Source organism: Mauremys mutica, chromosome 2 (genome assembly GCF_020497125.1).
Source record: "Mauremys mutica isolate MM-2020 ecotype Southern chromosome 2, ASM2049712v1, whole genome shotgun sequence".
NCBI classification, from domain to species: Eukaryota; Metazoa; Chordata; order Testudines; family Geoemydidae; genus Mauremys; species Mauremys mutica.
In genome coordinates, this window is record NC_059073.1 from 178,333,986 (window position 1) to 178,357,620 (window position 23,635).

Genomic DNA, 23,635 nt, shown 5'->3' on the forward strand with positions numbered 1-23,635 from the left:
ACTGAAGTGAGGCTGACCGGTCTGTAGTTCCCCGGGTTCTCTTTCTTCCCTTTTTTAAATATGGGCACTATATTTGCCTTTTTCCAATTGTCCGGGACCTCCCCCGATTGCTACGAATTTTCAAAGATAATGGCCAATGGCTCTGCAATCACATCAGCCAACTCCCTCAGCACCCTTGGATGCATTGGATCCGGATGCATGGACTTGTGCACATCCAACTTTTCTAAATAGTCCTTAACCTGTTCTTTCACCACTGAGGGCTGCTCACCTTCTCCCTATACAGTGTTGCCCAGTGCAGTAGTTTGAGAGCTGACCTTGTCTGTGAAGACTGAGGCAAAAAAAGCATTGAGTACTTCAGCTTTTTCCACATCATGTGTCACTATGTTGCCTCCCCCATTAAGTAAGGGTCCCACACTTTCCCTGTTCACCTTCTTGTTGTATCATAGCTGTAGAAACTCTTCTTGTTACCCTTCACATCCCTTGCTAGCTTCAACTCCAGTTGTGCCTTGGCCTTCCTGATTACACCCCTGCATGCTCTAGCAATATTTGTATATGCCTCCCTAGTCATCTATCCAAATTTCCACTTCTTGTAACTTCCACTTCCACTTCTTTTTGAGTTTTAAGCTTACCAAAGATTTCACTGTTAAGCCAAGCTGGTCGCCTGCCATATTTGTTATTCTTTCTGCACTTCAGGATGGTTTGTTCCTGGGCCATCAGTAAGGCTTCTTTCAAATACAGCCAGCTCTCCTGGACTCCTTTCCCCCTCATATTAACCTCCCAGGGGATCCTGCCCATCAGTTCCCTAAGGGAGTCAAAGTCTGCTTTTCTGAAGTCCAGGGTCCGTATTTTGCTACTCTCCTTTCTTCCTTTTGTGAGGATCCTGAACTCAATCATCTCATGGTCACTGCTGCCTAGGTTGTCACCCACTTCTACTTCCGCTACCAATTCTTCCCTGTTTGTAAACAGCAGGTCAAGAGGAGTACAGCCCCTAGTTGGTTCCTCCAGCACTTGTACCAGGAAGTTGTCCCCAACACTCTCCAAAAACTTCCTGGATTGTCTGTGCACTGCTGTATTGCTCTCCCAGCAGATGTCAGGGTGTGTGAAGTCCCCCATTAGAACCTTGCTCCATCTTTCTGTGGTAAAATTATTACAAACTGTCAAAAGACAATTTTTTTGTGTGTGTGTGGAAGTCTCAAGAGGGCTTGCTTGCTTCAGAATGCAATACAAGACATTTCTGTTAATCAGACTGTTTGGTGGGCCCTTAAAAGATTTAATACAAGAATGAGTACCACAGGAACCAAAGCAATATTCAGGCAATCAGTCCCAAGACAGGACTTTGTTTTTGATCTGGTTCTAGGTATTCCAGAACTGTCATTTCTGGTTACCAAATAGTCCCTAGCAGTGGGTCCAAAAATATCTGATACCTTCTTTAGAAAAGAAGAAATAGGATCAGATTATATTCACCAAGAAAACCAAAGTAGTCATTATGAATTAAATATCCCAGTTAGAATAGAGAAGAATCAGGCTCAGTTGCACCAGAGCTGAAGAGCAGATCATGATGAGTGAACAATTTTTTTAGAGGAGAAACTTGCGAAGTCTTTTGGTGGATTCCTAGTTTTTAAATTAGGAGATAAACAAGTTTTGTATTTTTTATAGATCTTTTCATCTGAGGATATAAAAATTACTCCACAAAGGTGGATATTATTCCAATTTCATCAGTGAGGAAACTGACCTGCAGAATGGCTGATCACAGTGGTCATGTCTTTCAGAATGCCTTTCTGACATTCTTTTCGGGAGCTGGAAGAGTGTTCCAGCACTTCTCCTAATTCTAGCCACTTCCCAACCTCCGTGTGTGTATGGCCGGGGGTGTGTGTGCAGAAGGGGAGTGTGACCCCAGTGCCCAATTAGGGCCAATCCCATATCAGTTGGACCCTTTCCCCCACCAGCAGCAAAGTGTTCTCTGAGTCAGCAGGTACTGGTGCCAGGCCTTGGTCAGGGGGCGCTCAGCAGGGGTCAGTGCAGAGGGAGCTTGGGATGCTACAGCTGGAACCGATCAGGGGAGCTTGAGGACTGTAGCTCGCTGGAGCCTGGGGCATAGACCAGAGCCAAGCAATATTGAAAGCCAGGCAGTGGGGCTGCCTAGGTAGTGGAGCACACTCTGCTGAACACAGGCTGGGGGAGGCAGGGATGGGATGGGATGGAGTCTGCAGGGAGCTATCCCCTGGACCTCTCCCAGCTCCTCTCACTACCCCTCTGCCGCTCCTCCTTCAACTCCCTCTCAAGGCCTCCACTGTTCCCCCAGTATGCACCTCAGTCCCCTCCCATTCACAGCAAGCTTTCACCACCTCAGGGATTCTGGCACTTCTTTTTTTAGGATGTAGCACAGGTTAATTGCCTTCTTACCAGTAAAGAGGAAATTTCTAGCAGTACGGGAAAAGTACCAAAAAGTTGCTAAAGTATTGTGACTGTTTAATTTATTGGAAAGTGCAAGGCTGTTTAGTAAAGTCCAACTTGCCTTTGTAAGTAATTAATAAGTGCAGACTGATAAAATATTCAAAACAGTCACAGATTTCCTCCATCAAGTGTCTGAATGAATAAGCTGCTCCAGTAGATAAAACTCCAAAGAAATAAAAGCTTGCTCTGTAATGAATTCCTAGGTCGTTCTTTAAGTTAAAGAATGAAACTATCCAGTACAATAGTTAATGATTTATTTATATTGATGAACTAATACAACTCATCTTGCAGACCAAAGGGATGGTATCAGTGTCATAAACCTGTGGATAAAAGAAATAGTATTAATTACTCTAAACATTATGGCCACTTGTGGTAAATGATGGATTTACCATCTCCATTTTTTCTCTTCTGTGATCAGAAAATTGGAAGGTCAGCAAAAAACAAACAAAAAAACAACAAACCTCTATGTGGCACTGTTACATAATTACAAAATTGAGGCAATGACACTACATCAGTGATTAATAATCCTCGGAAGTATTTTCTTCTCACATCACTACTTTTGCTATTCGTACTCATATGAATACTACTCTCTCTTAAATCAAACTACAAAATTCTGGATACAGATTTCATTGATTCCCTAAGTGATAGTTAATAGAGTTTATAATCATTAATGAAATGTCTGCATCTGTCTAGACTACCATCTGTCAGCTTAGCATCTGGTATCCTTTGTTTGGGGGATGGACTACATCCTGCCATGGAAGGGGCATGGATCCTGCCATGGAAGGGGAATGGATCCGATGACCCGTGTTTCTGTCCAGAACTATTAGGATCCTCAAAATTTCACAGGCTGTTTCTGCTAATGATGATGAAAATGTATATTTTCTACGCAAGCAGTGGAAAGCTGTTTCTCTTTGAACACTGACCCCCTCAGTGAAAAGACCATCTATAAATGGAACAGGCAACAATTTAACTCCAACAAGATATATTTATTTGAGGGGAAATAGTCCATGATTCTGTTTTATGTATATAGAAATAAAATTGACTCTTATTTTTATGCCATTTGACTTACTATGATAGGATCTTATATTTTATGTAGCTGAAAGGCTTTATGTACCCCAGAATGGAGACTACTTCTTTGAGTAGTGTCCCCATGGATGCTCCACGTCAGGATATGCACTTGCCTGTGCACTCTTGTTTGGAGATTTTGTCAGCAGTGTCCATAGGTCTGCACCTCAAATACCATTGTGCTCCGGTACAAAAGTATGTAGGTAGGGGGCAGGCCAGTTGCCACTCTAGTTCCTTCTCAACCACCTGCAGCTTGAGAAGGACCGTTGCAGTGTCCATTAACTAACTACGCAGCTTGCTGCTTCTCTCTCTTAATCTTTCTTTTCTTTTTTTCAGCATTTTCTTTATTTTTGTTTTACCACACTTTGTGCATCTTTAGGAAGGGGGGTTTCCCCTTCCCTTCTTCTTTTGCATGATTTGGGCCTTTGTTTTTTGTCAAGCCTAAATCTGCAGCCTTAAATCTGCAGTAGCTTAGACCTCGGGCTTCAAAGCCTGCCACACTTGCCAATAGTCTCTCTCTCGCCATGATGGACATTCAAGCTGCCTCTGCTGCCTGGGAAAATCTCACATCTCTTCCAAATGTAAGATCCGCTCAGGTTTTAAAAGCAGATCTAAGAAATTGAGGGAAGATCTAAACTTTTGCTAATGGAGCACTCCCTGAGACCTCTAGGATCCCCCTGTACCTCAGATCCACAGAGAGCCCTGGTGACTGTCTCTACTGTGACGCTAAGCCAAGACCCTGGGGGCCCTTTTGAATCATCTACGCCCTCAGAGAAGAAGAGACCCCCTTCTTAAGAATGGGAGAAGAGAAAGGGAAAGTCACCCCTTGGTCTGGGTCTCAATAGACCTCACATCCCATTACAAGTACGGAGGCTCTCATACCCACCAGTACTGAGATCATGGCACCAGGCCAGAAAACGACACTGTGTATTGAGAAGCTGTCTAGTAAACCAACTAGGGCTGCACCAGAATCTGTGCGTTCGAAATACCAGGACTACAGAGCCAAGTTGAAATTATTGTCAGTACCGCTTTCAGTAGCTAATGCGAAGGACATACGGATCACACTTTGATACTGTCTCCAGTACCCCAGCATATTGACTCCTGAGGTTCCCTATGTAAAGTCCCTAGTGCTGGCCAGTCTCCAGTCCCATGAGGACCTTCAAATGCTGGAAGAGCCTGAATTACCATTGTTGAGGGGTACCAAAAGACATTCCTCAGCCTCACCGTAGTTCAGAGGAGTCAATTACCAAGCCCTGATAGCAAAATACAATTTTACTGATTATGCCAAGTTTTTCATCTGTTATTGAACAGCTGCCACAGGATCAAAGAAAACAATTTCAACTCCTCACAACAGAAGACCAGACAATCACCAAGCTATCTGTCATGCCTCTTTCAGTGCTGTTCACAGAGCTGCACATTCCATGGGCACAGCAGTAGTCCTTCTCTGAGCTTCTTGGCTGCAATCCCCTGGTTTTCCCCACAAGTTACAAAACACCATCAAGGACTTTCCTTTTAAGGGACCCAAGTTGTTCAGCGATGCCATGACAGGTCCCTCCATTATCTTAAAAACTCCCAGGCAACATATAATCTCTGGGCATCTATACACCTGCTGCAAAGATAAAGTATAGTAGATCGCAGACAGCTCAACAGTCTTGTCCATTCCATTACATGAAAATGGCCGAGCCTCTCCGGAAGAAGCCCAGGTTCTATTAAAGGACTAATCCTCTACAGCAACCTCTCAATTGGTAACATCCTTGAAGCAGCCATGTTAACCCATTGATCCAGAGTCATGAACTCTTTCCCCACTCTGTGTCTTAGACATATTCTCCCCTCCACACAATATCGTGTTTCCATTTCCTACTGTCCTGGAAGCTCATCACCTCAGACAGGTGAATCCTGGATTTGACATCTACAGGATACTATCCAGGTCAGTTCCTTTCCACCCCGCCTCCCTCTTCCTCTTCAGGACCTTTCTCTTGACGGTCTTTTGAGGCAAGAGCTACAATGCCTCCTAACACTGTGGGCAACTGAACCTGTTCAACTGGATTTTTTTGGGAAAGGAATGTGTTCCCGATACTTCCTGGGCCCAAAGAAAAATGGGGAGGTGGAGACCAATTCTCAACCTCAGGACATTGCATATTTTTGTCCCCTCTCAACAGTTCAAAATGGTAATCCTAGCAGCAATAATTCCCTCCCTGGATCCAGGAGATGGGTTTGTCTCCCTTAACCTTCAGGACTTTTATTTCCATGTCACTATGCATCCTTTTCACAGTTGCTTCCTTGGTGTTGTGGTGAGCAGAAACCACTACCAATATCATGTCCTGTCCTTCAGCCTCTTCACTCTTCATCAAAGTCCTCTCTGCTGCCGCATCCTGTCTTCACCAGATGAGAATAATCATCTTTCCTACCTGGATGATTGGCTCCTGAGAGCTTATTCATTTCTCAAGGTACAGAGAGCACCCAGCATGACCCTATCTCTGTTCCACTCGTTGAGCGTCTGCCTCAATTTGGAAAAGTCTCTACTCTTGCACCCACACAACGAATAGACTTCATCAGGACCACTCTGGGCTTTACCACCAGAGCATACTTGCCCCAGAACAGATTTGCCGCTATGTCCAGCCTGGTCTCAAAAATATCAGAGCCCGCAAGGCCTAGCCTGCAACTTCTGGGTCATGGCAGTGTAAACGGGTCGACTCACCCCTGCGGCGCTTCCTACTGGTTGCTCTCCGAAGTTAGCTCAGTCCAGCCCTGGAGCACCCTCTGCAGGCTGGTGATCCACCTGTTCTTAGGCCCCCCGTGTCCCTCCCTGGACCCCTTCTGTCTCAGGGAACCTCCACCCTCTATCCCTACCTTGCCTTAGTATTTGGCTACTGCCAGTCATTGTCTAGCCCCACACTCTGGGGCAGACTGCAGTATCAGCCTACTCATCACTGGCAAGGAGGGTTTGGACCTGCTGCCTTGGCCTACCTCTGGGCTGCCCTCTGCAACCCCCAGTACCTGTTGGCCCACTGCTAGGCCGCAGCCTGGGGCTTTCTAGGCTGGAGCTCCCCAGCTCCTCAGCCTTCCCCAGCCCTGCTGCACTCAGGTATCCAGTCTCAAGCTCCTAAGCAGCCAGGCCCGTCTCTCTCTGAAGGCAGAGAGAGACTGCCTGGGCTCCTGGCTCATAGCCTTCTATAGGGGCCAGCTGTGGCCTGATTGGGGTGTGGCCCAGCTGCAGCTACTTCCCCAATCAGCCCAGCTTGAGAGTAGCAGCTCTCAAGCCCTGCCAAGCCGCTTTCAAACCCCTTAAAACCCCGGAGCAGGGAATCCACCCTGCTACAGGCAGCTGGTGGGTTTGTGACACCCTTTGCAAGACTACGCTTCCAGTGTCTTCAAGCCTGGCTGAGAACCATCTATACCCCCAACTAAGCACAATCTAGCCAAGTGTTTGCCTGCACTTCCTACCCCATAAAAAGGGCTACCTGGTCAGAATAATGCCGAACAACAGAGCAGCGATTGTCAAGAAAGAGCAAGATCCCAATCCTTATGAGCCGAATCCATAAAATTGTGGAACAAGTGCCTATTACAGCACATACAGATCTCAGCAGTTTATTTACCAGGACTTCAGAACACAGTAGTAGACACCATCAGCAGGCATTTCAGCATCAGCTATGAGTGGAAGCTGAAGAACAATGTATTCTGAGAGACGTGTCTTCAAAAAGATCTCTTTACAACACCATCCAATGTGAAGAGCCATACACTTCTTCTCCGGGGAGGGCAGGATCATATCTTGATGAGAGATGCCCTAGTCATTCCTTGGCCTCATATACTGCAGTATGAAACAAGAAAAGTTAGTAGCCATCCTCATAGCATTGTCATGGTCAAGACAGAGGTGGTTCCCAGAGTTTGTTCACATGTCTCTGCAGCTGCCTCTCCGCCTTCCCCTGAGAGCAAATCTTCTCACCCAGGAGTTGGGAGCTATCACCCACCCAAGCCTCTTGATGCTTCACCTCAAGGTGGGAGTACTAGGTGGCTCTCTGTTATAGGACAAGATTGAAGGTACAGACAGTTCTGCTTCATAGCAGAAAATCCACATCAAGGAAAATTTACTTCCAGAAGTGGAAGCACTTCCAGACTTGATGCAGTCACCAATCTATACCATGTGTGTGTGCTGTTTTAGTCTATAGAAGGATCTTAACATTTTTGGAAAAGAACCTACATAATTATCCTTCTAGGTGGGAAAAATGCTAGGTTAGCAGCAGTGGTTATATTTAAAAAGTAAACACATCGTTTCTCTTTTTTTCACTTGCAAAGAGAAGTTGTCATAAAGTATTTGAGGTCAAGTATATGCCAGCCATCTGCTGAGAAAAAGGTGGTATGTGCATTGATGGTCATTACACCGGTTCTATAGTCCATGTAATCAAATGCTATAGTTATGCTCTGCATGCTGTATTTGGGGGAGAAAAGTGTTCTAAGAGATTTTTTTAATATTAAACATAAAGGATTTTTTAACTAATAAAAATACTCAAACTTCAGATTCTAATCTATTTGCAGGTATGCAGTGACTGTTCTGACTAACAGACCTTTTAAGTGAGTTACATTCAGGAAAGGACATTGTTTTTAAAAAGTTGTAAAAGTTAGCTATAATAGGTAGAGCGCATTTAAAAAAAATACCGGTTAAAGGAATAAATCTATTAAATCAGTACATTTTCCATTTGCCAAACTAAAATACTATAACAATGTCTGCTAGTGCTGTTGTTAAATCTGTCAGCCTTTTAATTAAAAACTTGTTTGCAAGCTTTACAGCTTTATAATAAAAAAAAATTTGGTCTGGAAGATGGCTTACTGAATATAAGTCTTAGAACAATTGTTACATTTTGTGAAAACACATTTACTTTGTTCACAAATATGAACAATGAGTTTGAATCTGTGATTCTATCTCATGGATTATTCAGATTGCTGCCAGCTTTGGTAATGGGAAGGTAAGAGTTTGAGCCAGGAGATTAATTTGGTGATCTGCAATTACACCAAAGAGTGTGGTCTCCTTCCACAATATTGCAGTAGTTCTCAGAGATATGTAGGTAGAGATAGGGGTTTGTCACAGTTAGAACTTGGGTTTCTAGAATGTACGTGAATGTAGAAAATTTCATCAACAGTAGCAGGATTTAGTAATTTGGGAAATGGAATATCTTTTCTCCTGATTTCTTAGTGTGGTTTAGTCTTCATTTTTTTCCCTCCATTACCCCGAGTCAGTAGGAGTGTTTAAAACAAAACAATCTCTAGAGAAGAGGTGATACGTCTAGACTGACATAAAACAGTGTTATGACCTGGCAACATCAGTCAACACCAGCTGCTTCAGAGAATAATCTGTTATGTTGTTTTCTGTCTCATAACTGCATCTGTACTTAATTACCCCTTCCCTAGAGGTGTATGTTCAGTGGTAGCTTCCAATCTTCTTAATTCAGTGATTTCTATCGCCCTAGATGTGCTAAGGTCTGGAGGGAAATGGTAATGCTCCAGATCATAAAGAAAAAGGCTGAAAACATGAGTAATGCCTGCTGACCTAAGATACTTGAAAACTTGGTGGAGGAAACAATTTATGGAAAACTAAAGAAAAAAAGCATTGCGGAGCAGCTGTTAGGTGTTGTGAAGCACAAGCTGTGTGCTAGAGTCACCTGACATTCTTTTACGATATGACACTAATTGGATAAGAGAATATAGTAGTCATATCTTATTTGGATTTTTAATAATGTTAAGGCAGTACTGCACAGAAATTCATTGATGGGAGGTAGATTCTGCACAGCACAATGCATGGATAACAAATGATGTTTAGGAAAAAATGGGCTTTCAGCAATTTTACATGAGATTTAAGAAGATTAGTCAGTGGGGGATTACCTCAGTTCACTATTGAAACCATTAATATGGATATTCATTAATGACACTGAGAAGAGGTTAACTTGTAGATGACGGTCCTGCTTTGAGCAGGGGGTTGGACTAGATGACCTCCTGAGGTCCCTTCCAACCCTGAGATTCTATTATTATTATAAAATATGTGGTTAGGGAAGATCAGTGGCAGAAATACATGTACAGATCTGGTTAATTTAGAATACTGGCCAAGAGTGACATGAGGTTTAATACAAAGTGTTAAGTAATGCTCCTGCAGAATAATATCTTTGAAGCAAACATGTAAACTGAGAATATTTACTGCACCCTCAGGAAGAGAGATTTGATAGTGATGTTGATAAAGCCCGAATCATTCCGTGGGAGGTCATTCTGAAGAAAGCCAATTCTGCATTGGGATCTACTCTATGTATGTAGAGGAATCACTTGCAATACAAGAAAAGTTATAGTGCCACTCTGCAGTGAATTGCTCCGCCTCTTCCCATCCCTGCTCTGTCCCCTCCCCCGAGCCCTCCAAGAACACACTTCTGAGACCAGAGTGAGGATTGGAACTGAGAATGGGTATACTTGACAGATATCAAAAACTCTCCACCACTTGCGAGAGGGGAAGGGAACACCACTGACATGAACAGAGTTGTTCACACTGTCACAGAGCCATTGCTTCAGACTATAGTTTTCTCTATCAGGTATTTTTTCAGCTGATAGAGCACCCAGGGGAAAAAAATAGCATTTCATGAAATTAATAGATTCTAGCATCTTTGAAGTTGAGCAGAAATCTCAGAAGAAACTGTAAACATTTGGGAAAAATCTGCTTCTATCAAGTTGTGGGATGATGGTGGGGTGTGTGTGTGTGTGTGTGTTTACGAAACTTAATCTGAGTACAGCAGAATATTCAGAAGGTGCTGAAATTATTTTTTAAAAGAAAATTAATTACAGATGTGAATGCTTATTGGAAGACGATGGGTGATTGGGGTGCAAGACTAAGTGGTAGTAAGTGACGAGGGGTATCACAGTTCAGGGCAACTGAACCTATATTCCCCCCATGGTAGCCCCTCGAGGGCACCCTATCTAGTTTCCAGGTTCTCAGCTATCACCTTTCCCGGGCAGAGACTTGCATCTCTCCCTCTCCTGAAGGGTTTTTTTCCCCCCAGGGCTTCATGCCTATACTAGTCAGGCTAGGGATAGCATATCTGAATAAGCCAATGTCTGCACTTTGCTTTCTCTTCAAAGGCTATGAACAACAGTAAATGATAGCAGATAAGTTACCACACAGCTCTTCCTAAGCAGGTACATTTATTTTGAGGTGAAAGCATGACAGAGAAAACGTTTTCGAAACAATAAAAGAACCTTCACAGCTGCTAATAATCTTACGAGAGATCTCTTCTCTCCTCACACAACTCCAGTAAGGGTTCTGGTAAAAGTCAGTCCTTCAAACCCCACAACGGGATTTTTTCTGTGGTTACAAGTTTGTCAGCCTTAGTTCAGAACATGCACAACCATGAATAGTTCAGTCTTTCCTTTACATAGCTTGGGGCTTTGATCTTCAGGTTCTGGGAACATGTAATCAGCAGACAGTGATCCTCTCCTCAGTGTGTAGCTTCAAAAGGCTGAGTTTTTTGCATAACCAGAGGTGGGAAATTTGTATTCAACTCCTGCTAGTGATTGACGAGGCAAATACTTAATACCATTTGCTCCAAAAGTCCATTCTTGTCTGGCCAATACGGTATAGTCCTTTGAAGTTCATGAGATTTCCCAGGGTTAACATCCCATCTTCCCTCTAGAGAAGTTACATACAACCCTGGACTGCAATAATACATAACCTTTATATTTAATACAATGGACTCCAAAGATGCTTAGTTATATACATTTTATTTTTTTTCAAGGATATTTCATGAAATTGCCACATCTGTGACAAATGGTTTGTGTCTGCAGTGAGGGATGAAGGTATTATGCGGGGTGGGGGACGGGAAATGGGAAAAGGTGGTAGAACAGGGACTAGGGGGCTCTGGTAAAGGGGTGTGGGTAGATATTAGGGAGAGGATATTAGGGGGATATTGGTGAACTGAAGGATAGCACAGGAAGTTGAGGAGGGGTACCTCTCAGCCCTGAGTTCTCCCCTTCTGTGTGTGGTTTGGGATCTGGGAGACTCTGCTTCTCTTGGGGTTTCTGAGCCCATCTCCTTCCCCCTTCATGTGAGCTGGGGTCTGGGGTTGAGGGAATGAAGGTAACATAAATGTAAACATTTGAAATCCAGAAAAAAAAAACAGTTAGGCTATATCACCTCAATTTTCCATCCGTAAAATGGGCTTAATGTAAAATTCTTTAAGATCTACTGAGGAAAAGCATTATATAAAAGCTATGTCTTTTGATTATTACCTAGTTACAGTAGCATTTTGACTATAAACCTAGATGAGAACTACAAGTGTCCAATTGAGCACTAACTCCTACCAATAAACATTTCTCTTTCTGTTTAAAAAACTAGGATATTAAATGGCAAAAAGCTTTAACTCAGAGTTAAGGTTGCCTGGTGATAACTTGTGCCATTCTAGAATGTCAAGTTCAGCAAAACTCAAACTTCTGAAAACCAGGAAAGACAGAGATAAGGTAAACAGCCCCATAACCTTAATTCTCTGCCCTTTTTGAGTGATACCCCAACACGCCCATAACACACACATTCCCACTCTGCCTTTTCACTCTAATGGACTAGTGCTACCTATACTAGCCCTATGCTCAAACAGTGAGCATACTCCCCCCAACAAAATATCGCATCTGTAAAATTTAGCAGCCATTTCATGTCCTTTTACAACCCTTTCACACTTGCACACAGGATACCATGTATACCTATACTTCCCCCTGCCTATCATTAAATCCACAGATTGCTCTCATATCTCACCACACTACGGCAGTACCCATGATAAGCAGACCCTAGTGCTGTGCTACCAACGCAACCTACACAATTTTGTATTGAATTGTTGCAGACTGGAACCTCCAGATACACATGTACCTCTTTCCTTTGATAACATACATGGGAGGAGTGGGGGGGGACTCAGATCCAGATCGCCTCATATCACAATTGCAGCTCTTTCAAGCTACTTCAACTTATTCCTCCACCATTCAATACAACTACATCTTACTCAGTGAATGCAGCTGGAGTACATGCAGTTAATTCCCGGTGGCCGTTGCTAGCTCCGTGGAAAAGAGTTATGGTTATATATTTCCTGGTTTTCAGAAGTTTGACTTTTGTGGAACTTGACGTTGTGAAAGGACACAAACTATCACTGGACAACCTTAACTCTGAGTTAACAAAGATGTTTGTCATTTAATAGTAAGTAAATAAGTGATGAGACTGTTGCAGCATATTTTTGTCATACTTGGCAGATAGAAAATTTAAAATTTATTTTCTAAATGTATTTGTATGTAGCTTCAAATGCTGTAACCTTCTAGAAGTATACAAATTAATACCATCTCCATGTGGTGCCCACCGCGCTATGTACTTTCTAATACCATTGTATGAAGATTTATGAAAAAATGAAATTTTAGTATGTACTAGGTTAGTGTATATCCTTGGCTCTAGCTATGAGGGAGCTTTAGTCATTGCATTATTTAGGTCTTGATCTTGTTTACATCTTATTGAACTTGCTTCTCACAGGGATTAGACACCGTTACTTGGCAAGTTTTTAAATTTTATTTGTTTATTATTGCTTGTTATGCCCTGTTTTAATATTAATTCAATTTTCTTTTAAAAAGCCCTCCACGATGTTCACATGAAGGGTGCTAAATAAGTGTAAGTGACTGACTCTAGTTTTAGAACTATGCCAGATTTTGGTCATTATGATTTCGTATGGTCATCAACATATGCAAGAAATTGCATTTCTTGAATATAAATACCATAGCTGCTCTCCATTTCTCTTTTCTGCAGTGCTTTTCATTTTGCTCTTGTTTAAGATGGGGGAAGCAGGACTGTTTGTCCAATGCCCCTGTCTTTGTTAGTGTTTGTGCGTGTGCATAAGGATTAATAAAGAGTACATTTCCATATCTATCGCATTTTTTTTCTGTTAATTTCTTTATTAGCGGACATAGCTCAAAGATACAGGATAAGCAAATATCCGACCCTAAAACTGTTCCGGAATGGGATGATGATGAAGAGAGAGTATAGGGGTCAGAGGTCGGTGACAGCAATAGCAGATTATATCAGGCAACAGAAAAGCAATCCTATTCGAGAAGTTAATGACTTGGAAGAAATTAAGTCTCTTGACGTAAGTCTCTTGATTGGTGTTCTATGAAATATGTGGATTTTAGAGTTTTGAATTTTGAGACAAAGTGAATCATGTTTAATTTGGAGTATGTATATATTTCTTGATTTTTACCATTCAAAAGAATTATTTTATTGGCTTTCATAGTCGCAGTGAAAACAGATAATTATTTCTAGTATTTCAAATTATTGGAATTAACTTTTACTTTTTTAATTGCATGGATTTTGTTAAAATTTTATCTACCTCATTGGAATTTTTTTCATGTATGTGTCAATTTGAAAACAGGAAAAGAAGCATTTTATGTTCCTTCACTGAAAGAGTATTTAGTAATATTTCTAGTCTAAATTTTTAAAACCTGCATTTTTTTATGGTCACACCTCATTTGGAGACAGATGGACAACAGCTGTTGCCCATGTCTCTGATTGTGGGATAAATGAAATGCATTTCTGGGTTTAACATATTTTTTGGGGAATAATGATAGCCTTTGGTGACTGAAAAAAAAGTCATAAATACATACTTTGTTTTACAGCGCAGTAAAAGAAATATCATTGGATATTTCGAGCAAAAGGACGCCAACAACTATAAAACTTTTGAAAGAGTAGCAAATATTTTGCACGATGATTGTATCTTCCTTTCTGCATTTGGGTAAGTTTTTTCACATATCTGCTTTGTGACTGATACTGAAGTCTTTACACTAACAAATGATAGTGAATCCTGCTTAATAGAAATAGTTTTTGGTAAAGAACTAAAAGATGATTGGATTAGAGTCTAAAAGCAAATCTTTGTACTGAGATCAACCTAGAAGACTAAACAAAAAACACATCTAGCCAGATAGTTCTTAGTATCCTTAGTTTTTGTAGTGAAAACTTTTGTTGGCATTATGCCTCCTCTTTACTGTTCCTGAAATAGTCAGTTTGACATTTTTCTCTGCACAGAAAGGAATAGGGAGTCCATTAGCAATATCAGAAATTTAATTTTTAAAAATACCGATGCATAGAATGTTTTGTAGCAATCTGAATATTTTTGTAACTTTCACATTCATTTAATCAATACTTTGTAAGGCTTTCTTATACTCTTTGTTTTCTTAAAATTCCATTGCTTTTCATAGTAATTGCTGTTTGAGAGTAAGAGAATTCAGTAGCTAGTTACATCTGTGCTAGTGAAAACATAGCTGCTTAAAATCTTTTCACCTGTAAATTCCACCATTAGCTGCAAAATTCCAGGCTTTGGGGACCATCAGACATAAAATTCTCCAGTGGCCTTGAAATTCTTTATCCATCTTAATATGTTTGTTTGCAGCTACAAATGAAAATACACAAGGTGCAGGCCAAAATCTTGCATATAGTCATATTGGTGAATTTTTACCTATGAAATAGTAACACGTCTTCCCCTGCCCCAACCCCAGCTCAGTATTAAATGAAGACAACCTAACTTCACAATTGCAGGACTTTCTGTAATTATTTTTTTAATATATTGTGGTAGCACCTAGAGGCCCCTATTGGGGACCCCATTGTCCTAGGCACTGCTCAAACATTTATATCTGTGTTTCTCAAACTTTTTCTGCTAGCAACGCCATTTGGATTTTTTTTTTTAAGTCACACACACACACACACACACGTCCCACTAGAAAATATTGCAACCCTCTACCTTTAGCCCCCACTCTGGGCTGGGCTTCAGCCCCGCTTGGGGCATGGGGCTCCGGACTTCAGCCCCCTGCTGCCGTCAGAGCTCCCAGCTGGGGCTTTCTGCCTTGGTGACCCCATCAAAATGGAGTTGCAACCCACATTTTGAGAACCGCTGATTTATATTAAATGGTCCCTACACTGAAGAGCTTAGTATAAAAATCAGACCATTTTTATGGCTCGCCCACCTTTAAAAAAATGCATCAAATTCTGTTTTGCTTGGCAATGTTATATTATGTGATCTATAGCACCAATGCTAGACATCCCTCCACTTATTCATGCCTTAAACTACTGCCATATTTTGCATCAGATGTGGTTGCATGTTGTTAGTGAATGAAGATTCCACTGTACAGAAGTTTCTTAAAATGCCTAGGAACAATTTGGGGTGCCAATGAATCACCATAACACCCATTCCTACCCTCAGCCCAAGCACAGCTTTTGTTTTTGAGGGGTGAGGGTTCTCTTTGATGAGACGCTGCCTTTGGCCAGAATCTCATGTTATTCCTAACAACAATGTGCAATCCTGAATAAATGTAAGGTCTTGTCTACACTGCACAGTTTTGTCAACAAAAGTCAGCTTTCGTCGACAAAACAGTGGAGGTATACACAGTACAATCCTGATTTAACTCTCCTGCTACTCCAATAAAGTAAAACCACCTCAACAAGAGGCATAGGGCTTTTTGCGACAAAGTTAGATCAGCGCAGTGTCAGCATACTCACTGTGCTTGCTTATGTCACCCTAATTAGCCTCCAGGAGGTGTCGCTCAATGCCCATCATGACCGCTCTGGTCAGCAGTTTGAATTCCGCTGCCCTGAAGGGGCACAAATATGTGCCCTTCCCACATTTAAAGGCCTGGGAATTTTTGAAATTCCTCTTCTTGTTTGCTCAGCATGGACAATTCACACAACATCTTCCCAGCTGACCATGCCAGCTTTCCGCAGTAGACACGCTTCCGCGTGGAGCACACTAGAGCTGTTCGCCCTGCTGGGTCTGTGGAAAGAGGAAGCTGTACAGTTGCAGCTTCGCTCCAGCTGTAGGAACTTTGATACCTACAGACAGATTGCTAGTGAACTTCAGGAGAAGGGGCACAAGAGAGACATGAAGCAGTTCTGTGCTAAGATCAAGAAGCTGAGGCAGGCATATCAGAAGGCCAGGGAGGTCAACCATTGTTCTGGTGTAGTGCTGAAGACATGCCACTTCTAGAAGGAGCTGCATGCCATCCTCGGGGGCAACCACACCTCCACCACCACAAGCCCCATGAGTACTTTGGGGGACTGGAGGCAGCGACCAGTCAAGTCCACCCCAAGGACGAAGTGGTAGACAAAGAAGTTGAGTTGGAGAAGGATGTGGAACACACCACAGTGTAATCTGGTGGTGTGGCGAGTCAGGACCTCTTTTCCACTCCAAAGGGTCTAGCCAGTCCCAGCACTCTGGCTCTGGCATGCCTGAAGAAGGGGAGGCAAGCTCTGGTAAGCACACATTGTGGTTTGATACTGCATGGTGAGAGGAGATTGAGCTCTCATGTACTTTATGTGGGAAGCATAAGGAACAGAAATTAACAAATAAGCCTATGCAGCTGTGCAGTGGTGGGGGGAGCGTGGCGGAAAAGTTTGTTAATGTACACCAGGATGTCCTGCAAATTCTCCATAGAGATCTCTAGAAAACTTTCCTGTAGGTATTCTGCAGTCCTCTGCCGAAGGTTCCTTGGCCGAATTGCCTCATTTCGCTGTAGGGATTGTTGCTGCATGAACTGGAAATTATTTCAGCAGGGACCAGAGTGGCACACAGGCGAGCAGCATGCTGACCTGATCTGAAGCCGCACGCATGCGGGAAATGCACCCTTGCATCCTGGGTTACCCTCAGGAGTGAGATATCAGGTTCAATTACCCCTGCCTGTGGCAAAAGATGCCAATATTCAGAATACTATCCCTAGGCATGTGTAGTGACCCTCTTTACAAATCACCCAGACCCTTTGTCCCTTCTTGCCCACTCCCCCTCCAAAACGCACTACCCTCCACCCCTCAGCTGACCTCACCATTTTTCGAACTCTTGCCGAACTGTGCTAGCAAAGGGACAGCAAGAAATAAGCATGTGTAACTTTTGTGATTCATGGCTGTAAGTGAACTCACAATACTATCTCTTTCATTGTTTCTTTGGCTTCTGCAGATGTGCCCTTGAGGACCCAATCCTCCACACCAGTGGAGTGCCTGTGTCCGATAAGTAGAGCCCTACCAAATTCACAGTCCATTTTGGTCAATTTCACCATCATAGGATTTTAAAAATTGTAAATCTCATGATATCAGTTATTTAAATCTGATATTTCATTGTGTTGTAATTGTAGAAGTCCTGACCCAAAAAAGGAGTTGTGGGGGTTGCAAGGTTGTAGGGGGAGTTGCCATACTGCTACCCTTACTTCTGCACTGCTGCTGGAAGCGGTGCTGCCTTCTGAGCTGGGCAGCTGGAGAGTGGCAACTGCTAGTCAAGAGCCCAGCTCTGAAGGCAGAGCTGCTGCCAGCAGCAGAGCAGAATTAAGGATGGCATGGTATGGTATTGCCACCCCTACTTCTGCTCTGCTCCGTGCAGAGCTGGGCCCTCAGTCAGCAGCCACCACTCTCTGGCCACCCAGCTCTGAAAGCCGTGCAGAAGGGTGGCAATACTGAGACCCCTCCCCCCGCAATAAATGTGTGGGGCCCCCCCAGCAACTTCTTTTTGGGTCAGGACCCCCAATTTGAGAAACCCTGGTCTCCCCCATGAAATCTGTACAGTATAGGGTAAAAGCACACAAAAGACCAGTTTTCATGGCAGGAGACCAGATTTCACGGTCCGTGACGTGTTTTTCATGGCTGTGAATTTGATAGGGCCATACAGATAATGAGGCAAACCAGGAAGAGTAAGGATATGTTTTGTGAAGTGCTGCAGTCAACAGACGCATCACATAGCAAAACAAGAGGGTGGAGGGAGTCAATTAATGAAAGGCTCAGGCAGGATAGCCTGGAAAAAACACAGTTGCAGGAGCGGATGATAAAGCTACTGGAGAGCCAGACAGAGATGCTCAAGTCCCTCATTGCACTGCAGTTTGGGCACATCTGTGCACAACCCCCCCCTGCAGCCAATACAGAACTCCATTCCCTGCGCTCCCCAAACTCCCACACCACATTCTTTACATGTTTACTCCTGGGGGAATTCTGTGCCAAAAAAATAAAAATTCTGCACACAATATTTTAAAATTCTGCAGAATTCTGCATATTTTATTTGTCAAAATAATACAATATAATCACACTAGTTTCAGTTAGTTTTGTAATTCATTTCAAAGTACCTGTCAGCAAGTATGTCTGTAACAATACAGACAAAAAGATTCAGGAAATGTTTTTTGACAAATAGATTCCTTACTAGGCATATTAATACAGAACTCTGAGTAATAATTCATTTAAACTACAGTATAGAACTGTATTTCCCGCACCCCTCAGAAGCAGTGCAAAGGCTTGGGGGAGTCAGGGCTAACGGAGCAGCTGAGAGAGAGGGAAGTAATTGCTGGGAAGGAGCCTGGGTATGAACTTGAAGGGTTGTTGAGTATGGGTGGGAAAAGTACGGAACAGGGTTTTGTTTTGGGTTTTTTTTGTGGGGGGAAGGGCGGGGAGGGATTGTTAGAGAGCATCCCCCATGCAGTCCCTGGCTGACCTCTAGCCTCCCTTATTCAGCCAAGCACATCTGCCCCTGTTCCCATGTGTCCCTGTTCCCCCATGTGTCCTTGCACCCCCTGTCCCCATCTGTCTCTGTGCCCCCACTCAACCCATATGCCCTTCCCCTCTGCCCATGTGGCCCTGCACCTCCTTCCCTGTCCCTATGGCCCTGCACCTCCAATCTCATTCTGCCCCCATCTGTCCTCCCCCACTAGCCCTTATGAGTCCCTGTCTGACCCTCCTCTCCGCCCCATATCCCCTGTCTCCTGATCTGGCCCAACAGGCACTGTGAAGAAGGTAGGCTCTTTCTCTTCACTATTGTAACTGGGGCTGGCCAGGAGCGGCTGCTGTGTTCTAGCACCACAGTGCCCTCTGGTGGGCAAAAGGTGGAACTGCAGCAACTGTTCAGCAGAAGCTATTTTCCGCACACACAAAAAAATAAAAATAAAAAAAATAAAAATATGCACAGCACATGCAATATGCGCAGTGGCGCAGAATCTCCCCAGGAGTATATTCTCCTGGTTCCTTGCAGTATCCTGTGCACTCCACAATGAAAGCTGGAGATACTCATAGCTGTGAGAGCCGTAACCAAGAGACTGTTCCTCATTACCATGTCCCCTGTTTGACAAAATTTTTGCGTTTTGTCCTGTTATTAAGCTTTAATCTTTGAAATAAAATGGGTCTTTATTTGTGTCATACACACATTAATTGATGCTAACATCAAACACAGTGGCTATAGGCAGAAATATTTGCTCAGTACAATTAATTCTCAGGAAGCAAGCCCTATAGGGGTCATTCAAAAACATAAAGACGCGTTACTGGGAATCAGTATCAAAATGCTCCTTCAAAGCCTCACTATTTCAAATAGCCCTCTGCTATGGCCCTCTAATTGCCCTGGTATCTGGTTGCTCAAAATCAGCAGCTAACTGATCTTCTTCAGCACTCCACCCCGGGGAAACTTTTCCTCCTTCACTTCACAAATATTATGCAGAGTAGAGCAGGTCGCAATGGCCATCGGAATATTTTCCTCACTGAGGTCTAACATGCCAAAAAGGCAGCACCAGCAATCTTTTAATCAGCCAAAGGCACATTCAACAGTCATTCAGCACCTGCTGACCCTGTTGTTGAAGCACTCCTTGCTGCTGTCTAGATTCCCAGTGTAAGGCTTCATGAGCCATGGGAGCAAGGGATTGTCAGGGTCTCCCAAGATCACTATGAGCATTTCCTCATCCCATATTGGAATCTTCTGGTCTGGAAAGAAAGTCCCAGTGTGCAGCTTTCTATATAGTCCAGTGTTCCTAAAGATGTGCACATCATGTACCTTCCCTGATCACCCTGCACTGATGTCAGTGAAATGGCCCTGGTGATCCACCAGTGCCTGCAAGACCATGGAGAAGTAGCCCTTTCGGTTAATGTACTCTGTCGCAAGATGTTCTGGGTCCAAAATTGGGTTGTGTGTTCCATCTATCGCCTCACCACAGTTAGGGAATCCCATTGCCTCAATGCCATCAGCAATTTCCTGCACATTATTGAGAGTCATAGTCCTTTGTAGCAGGAGATGATTAATAGCCCTGCACACTTGCATCACTGCAACCCTCATGGTGGACTTTCCAACTCCAAACTGATTCACAACTGACCAGTAGCAGTCTGGATTTGACAGCTTCCACACAGTGATCGCCATTTGCTTTTCCTCAGTGAGGTCAGCTCTCATTCTGGTGTCGCAGTGGTAAGGCGAGCCAGCACACAGTTCCAGGACAGTGGATTTGCACATGTGAAAGTTCTACAGCCACTGCTCGTCATCCCATATGTGCATCACGATGCAATCTCACCACTCAGTGCTTGTTTCCCAAGCCCAGTACCGATGGTTCACTATATGCAGCTGCTCTGTGAATGCCAGCAGCAATCTTGAATTATTTCTTTCCATGGCACACAGCAGGGCAGGCACCACCGATTGATTTTCTGATTCGCAGCTGCATAACCAGCCATGCTGTGTTCATAATGCTCATCACCAGAATGATCTGGTGATAGCAGTGTAGGATCTATATTTTCAGGCAGAGATGGCGGGCACACAATTAACAAGGGCTGTTGAAAAATGGCATGAAACCAAGTTGGAAGCCCATGGAATGATGGGACAGAAAGAACTGCATCATGGGATATGGTGAACACACCCCCATGATGCACCGTGATCCATTCCCAGAGCTCCCAATGGCAGAGGGTGGCAAGTTGTACAGTGGGATAGCTACCCACGATGCAACACTCTCTATAACTGCAAGAGCACCAACTGTGGACATGCTCCACTGACACAAGGAGCATTGTGTGGATATGCACAACCGATGTAATTAAAGAAACTTATGATCATTGATGTAACTTAAGTCGACTTAACTCTGTAGTGTAGACATGGCCTAAGGTTGGTTAAAGAATCTATCACGTGGCTCTTAACTCACACTGACACCTTTGTTAGTAAGATCTGGAGGTGTGGGCAATGCTAAAATGTCAACTTAGTTTGTAAAGGGCTTTCCTTTTCCGTTATAAAAAACTTCATCGCAAGTTAAACACCTTGCGGCAAATTCCACTATTGAAGAACATCCTAAATTAACCAACAAATGAGTGAAGTATATCTATTTTTATTCCTGGTTACAGTAGTATTGTCATGTAAAATTTCTATCAAAAATTCTGAGCCCAACAAAATATCTGTAGCAATGCTGTAGAAGAACATTAAATGTTTAGGGGAAGATATTTAACTTTCAGAGGCACAATGACAGTTACATGTCTTATGAAAGAGAAGTGCGTAACTGCCATTTATGCCTTTAGAAAATTGACCCTCCCCTTAATGTGGATGTGCTGGTAATATATGACATACAGCTTTTGACTTTGGTTATCAATAGTCAACAACAAAAACTATCACTTATTAAGCACTAATGAGCTCAGTTACATGCTAGTTTAGTTTACTGGTTAAAGAATAAGACAAAGGGAATGGCTACACAGCAGTCATTTGGGGTGTGGGGGGGCAGTTGTTGTAGCACATATAGATGTATCCAAGCTAGCTCTAACCTATATCAATAACAGTGAAGCTGCAGCAGCATGAGTTAATTTAACATTGGTAAGTGCATTGGAATCTTCTGATAGAAAACACTATAGAGGTTGACAGTTATCTATATTTTATTAAATAATAATGTATTAACTGCAGTACTATAAAAGTAATTCAATAGGGAGAAAAATAAAATGACTAATTTTTTGTAATTGTAGAGGTAATAAAATTCTACTATAGATCCTGCTTTTGCAATGTTTAGTGTGCTGGCACATGACTATTTAAAGTGACTGGGCCTCTTGCAAATTTGTCTGTCTGCTTCATGTTGCAGGATCAGGACCTTAGTTAGTATAATGTCTTTCACACAAACGGAATTCCAAAATGCTTTTGAGTTAAATAATAATGAGAATTGGCAGAGAAATTAAGAGATATAGGTAGGGTAGAAGAATGTTTCTTCCACTTGAACAAGCTCAGTACACAGTACACAGCTCTTAAACATGCACAAGAAACCAATAAAACAAGCAAGTAAACAAAATCAGCACAATACAAGTGGTCCTCACTTTTTCCTAGTTTATTTTCTGGTGAGTTAGAGCTTAACAAAAGAGGTGTATTTCTATTAAAAGGATATGGCTGTGAAAGTAGAGAAGATCAAGGAGGAGAATAATCAAGTGTATCTCTCTTGGCAAGGCTGCGTGTCTCAGGCTCTCTGCATCTGCCTCATGTTCCAAACCAGTGAACCAGCATCTGAGGCAGTAAACTCCTTCAGATGCTCTGTGACCACAACTTTCATTCTTGTTCTGAGGACCAGAAGTACTAAACTGCTATTCAGAATCTTGTTTCTTTATAGTGTCTTTCCAGTCTTCCAAATCTCTCAAATGCTCCTTCAAAAGCCATTAGAAGTATAAAAATGATATTAAGGATTCCTCTGTCCCACCACTTCAGAAACAGTAGGCAATAGTAATGACCTGAAATTCTTACTGAAAATATTTATTTAGATATTGTAAGACATCCAAGAACTAGTCTAGAGAAGTGCTGGTGCCTTTGATTTTCAACTTGTAATATGCCTATCTCTACATTCCCATCTCCCCAGCCCAGCTGTTATCAACATCATCCCCACCATCACTTCCTTAAGAGACTTAATTTCCATTTCTGTACTCTGCCTGATAGCCTGTCTTCTGCTTCGTTTTTTCACAAAGCATAGTTGCAGCCCAATTCTGTAACCAAGGAATGTTGATATTTGTATAACTGATTAGTCTAAGGAAAAGCCTCTCAGATGGCAATCTCCCACATCCTAGTGCTGCTCAGCTTTCTGAAGTTAGTTGTACAATTCAGCAGCAATTCTCTGAACCTGACAGAGCATAGTCCATGTGGCATGGGCAGAGCTTTCCTGCCTTGAGTAGGCAACCATACTGAAGCAAAGGATAAGGAGATTTGTCATCTGCAGTAATGCTTGTTTTGCTGAGATCTGTATCTGTTGGCCTGAGATAATCCTCTGCGCTCTTTTCCACTTTCATAACCTGCTTCAAGGTAGAGCCTATGAGGCACTGAACCTGAACTGTTATGGTGACTTCCGGTTCCAAACTTGTTGGAAG

At 42.8% G+C, this 23,635-nt stretch overlaps 1 protein-coding gene across 1 annotated transcript in view; it reads left to right on the plus strand.

The window, feature by feature from the left end:
• Positions 1–23,635, plus strand: part of ERP44 (endoplasmic reticulum protein 44) — a 118,685-nt gene that overhangs the window by 64,499 nt on the left and 30,551 nt on the right. The window contains exons 5-6 of the mRNA XM_045007491.1: positions 13,471–13,655; positions 14,182–14,297. Coding sequence (XP_044863426.1) covers positions 13,471–13,655; positions 14,182–14,297 — 301 coding nt within the window. The remainder of the gene's footprint in view (positions 1–13,470; positions 13,656–14,181; positions 14,298–23,635) is intronic.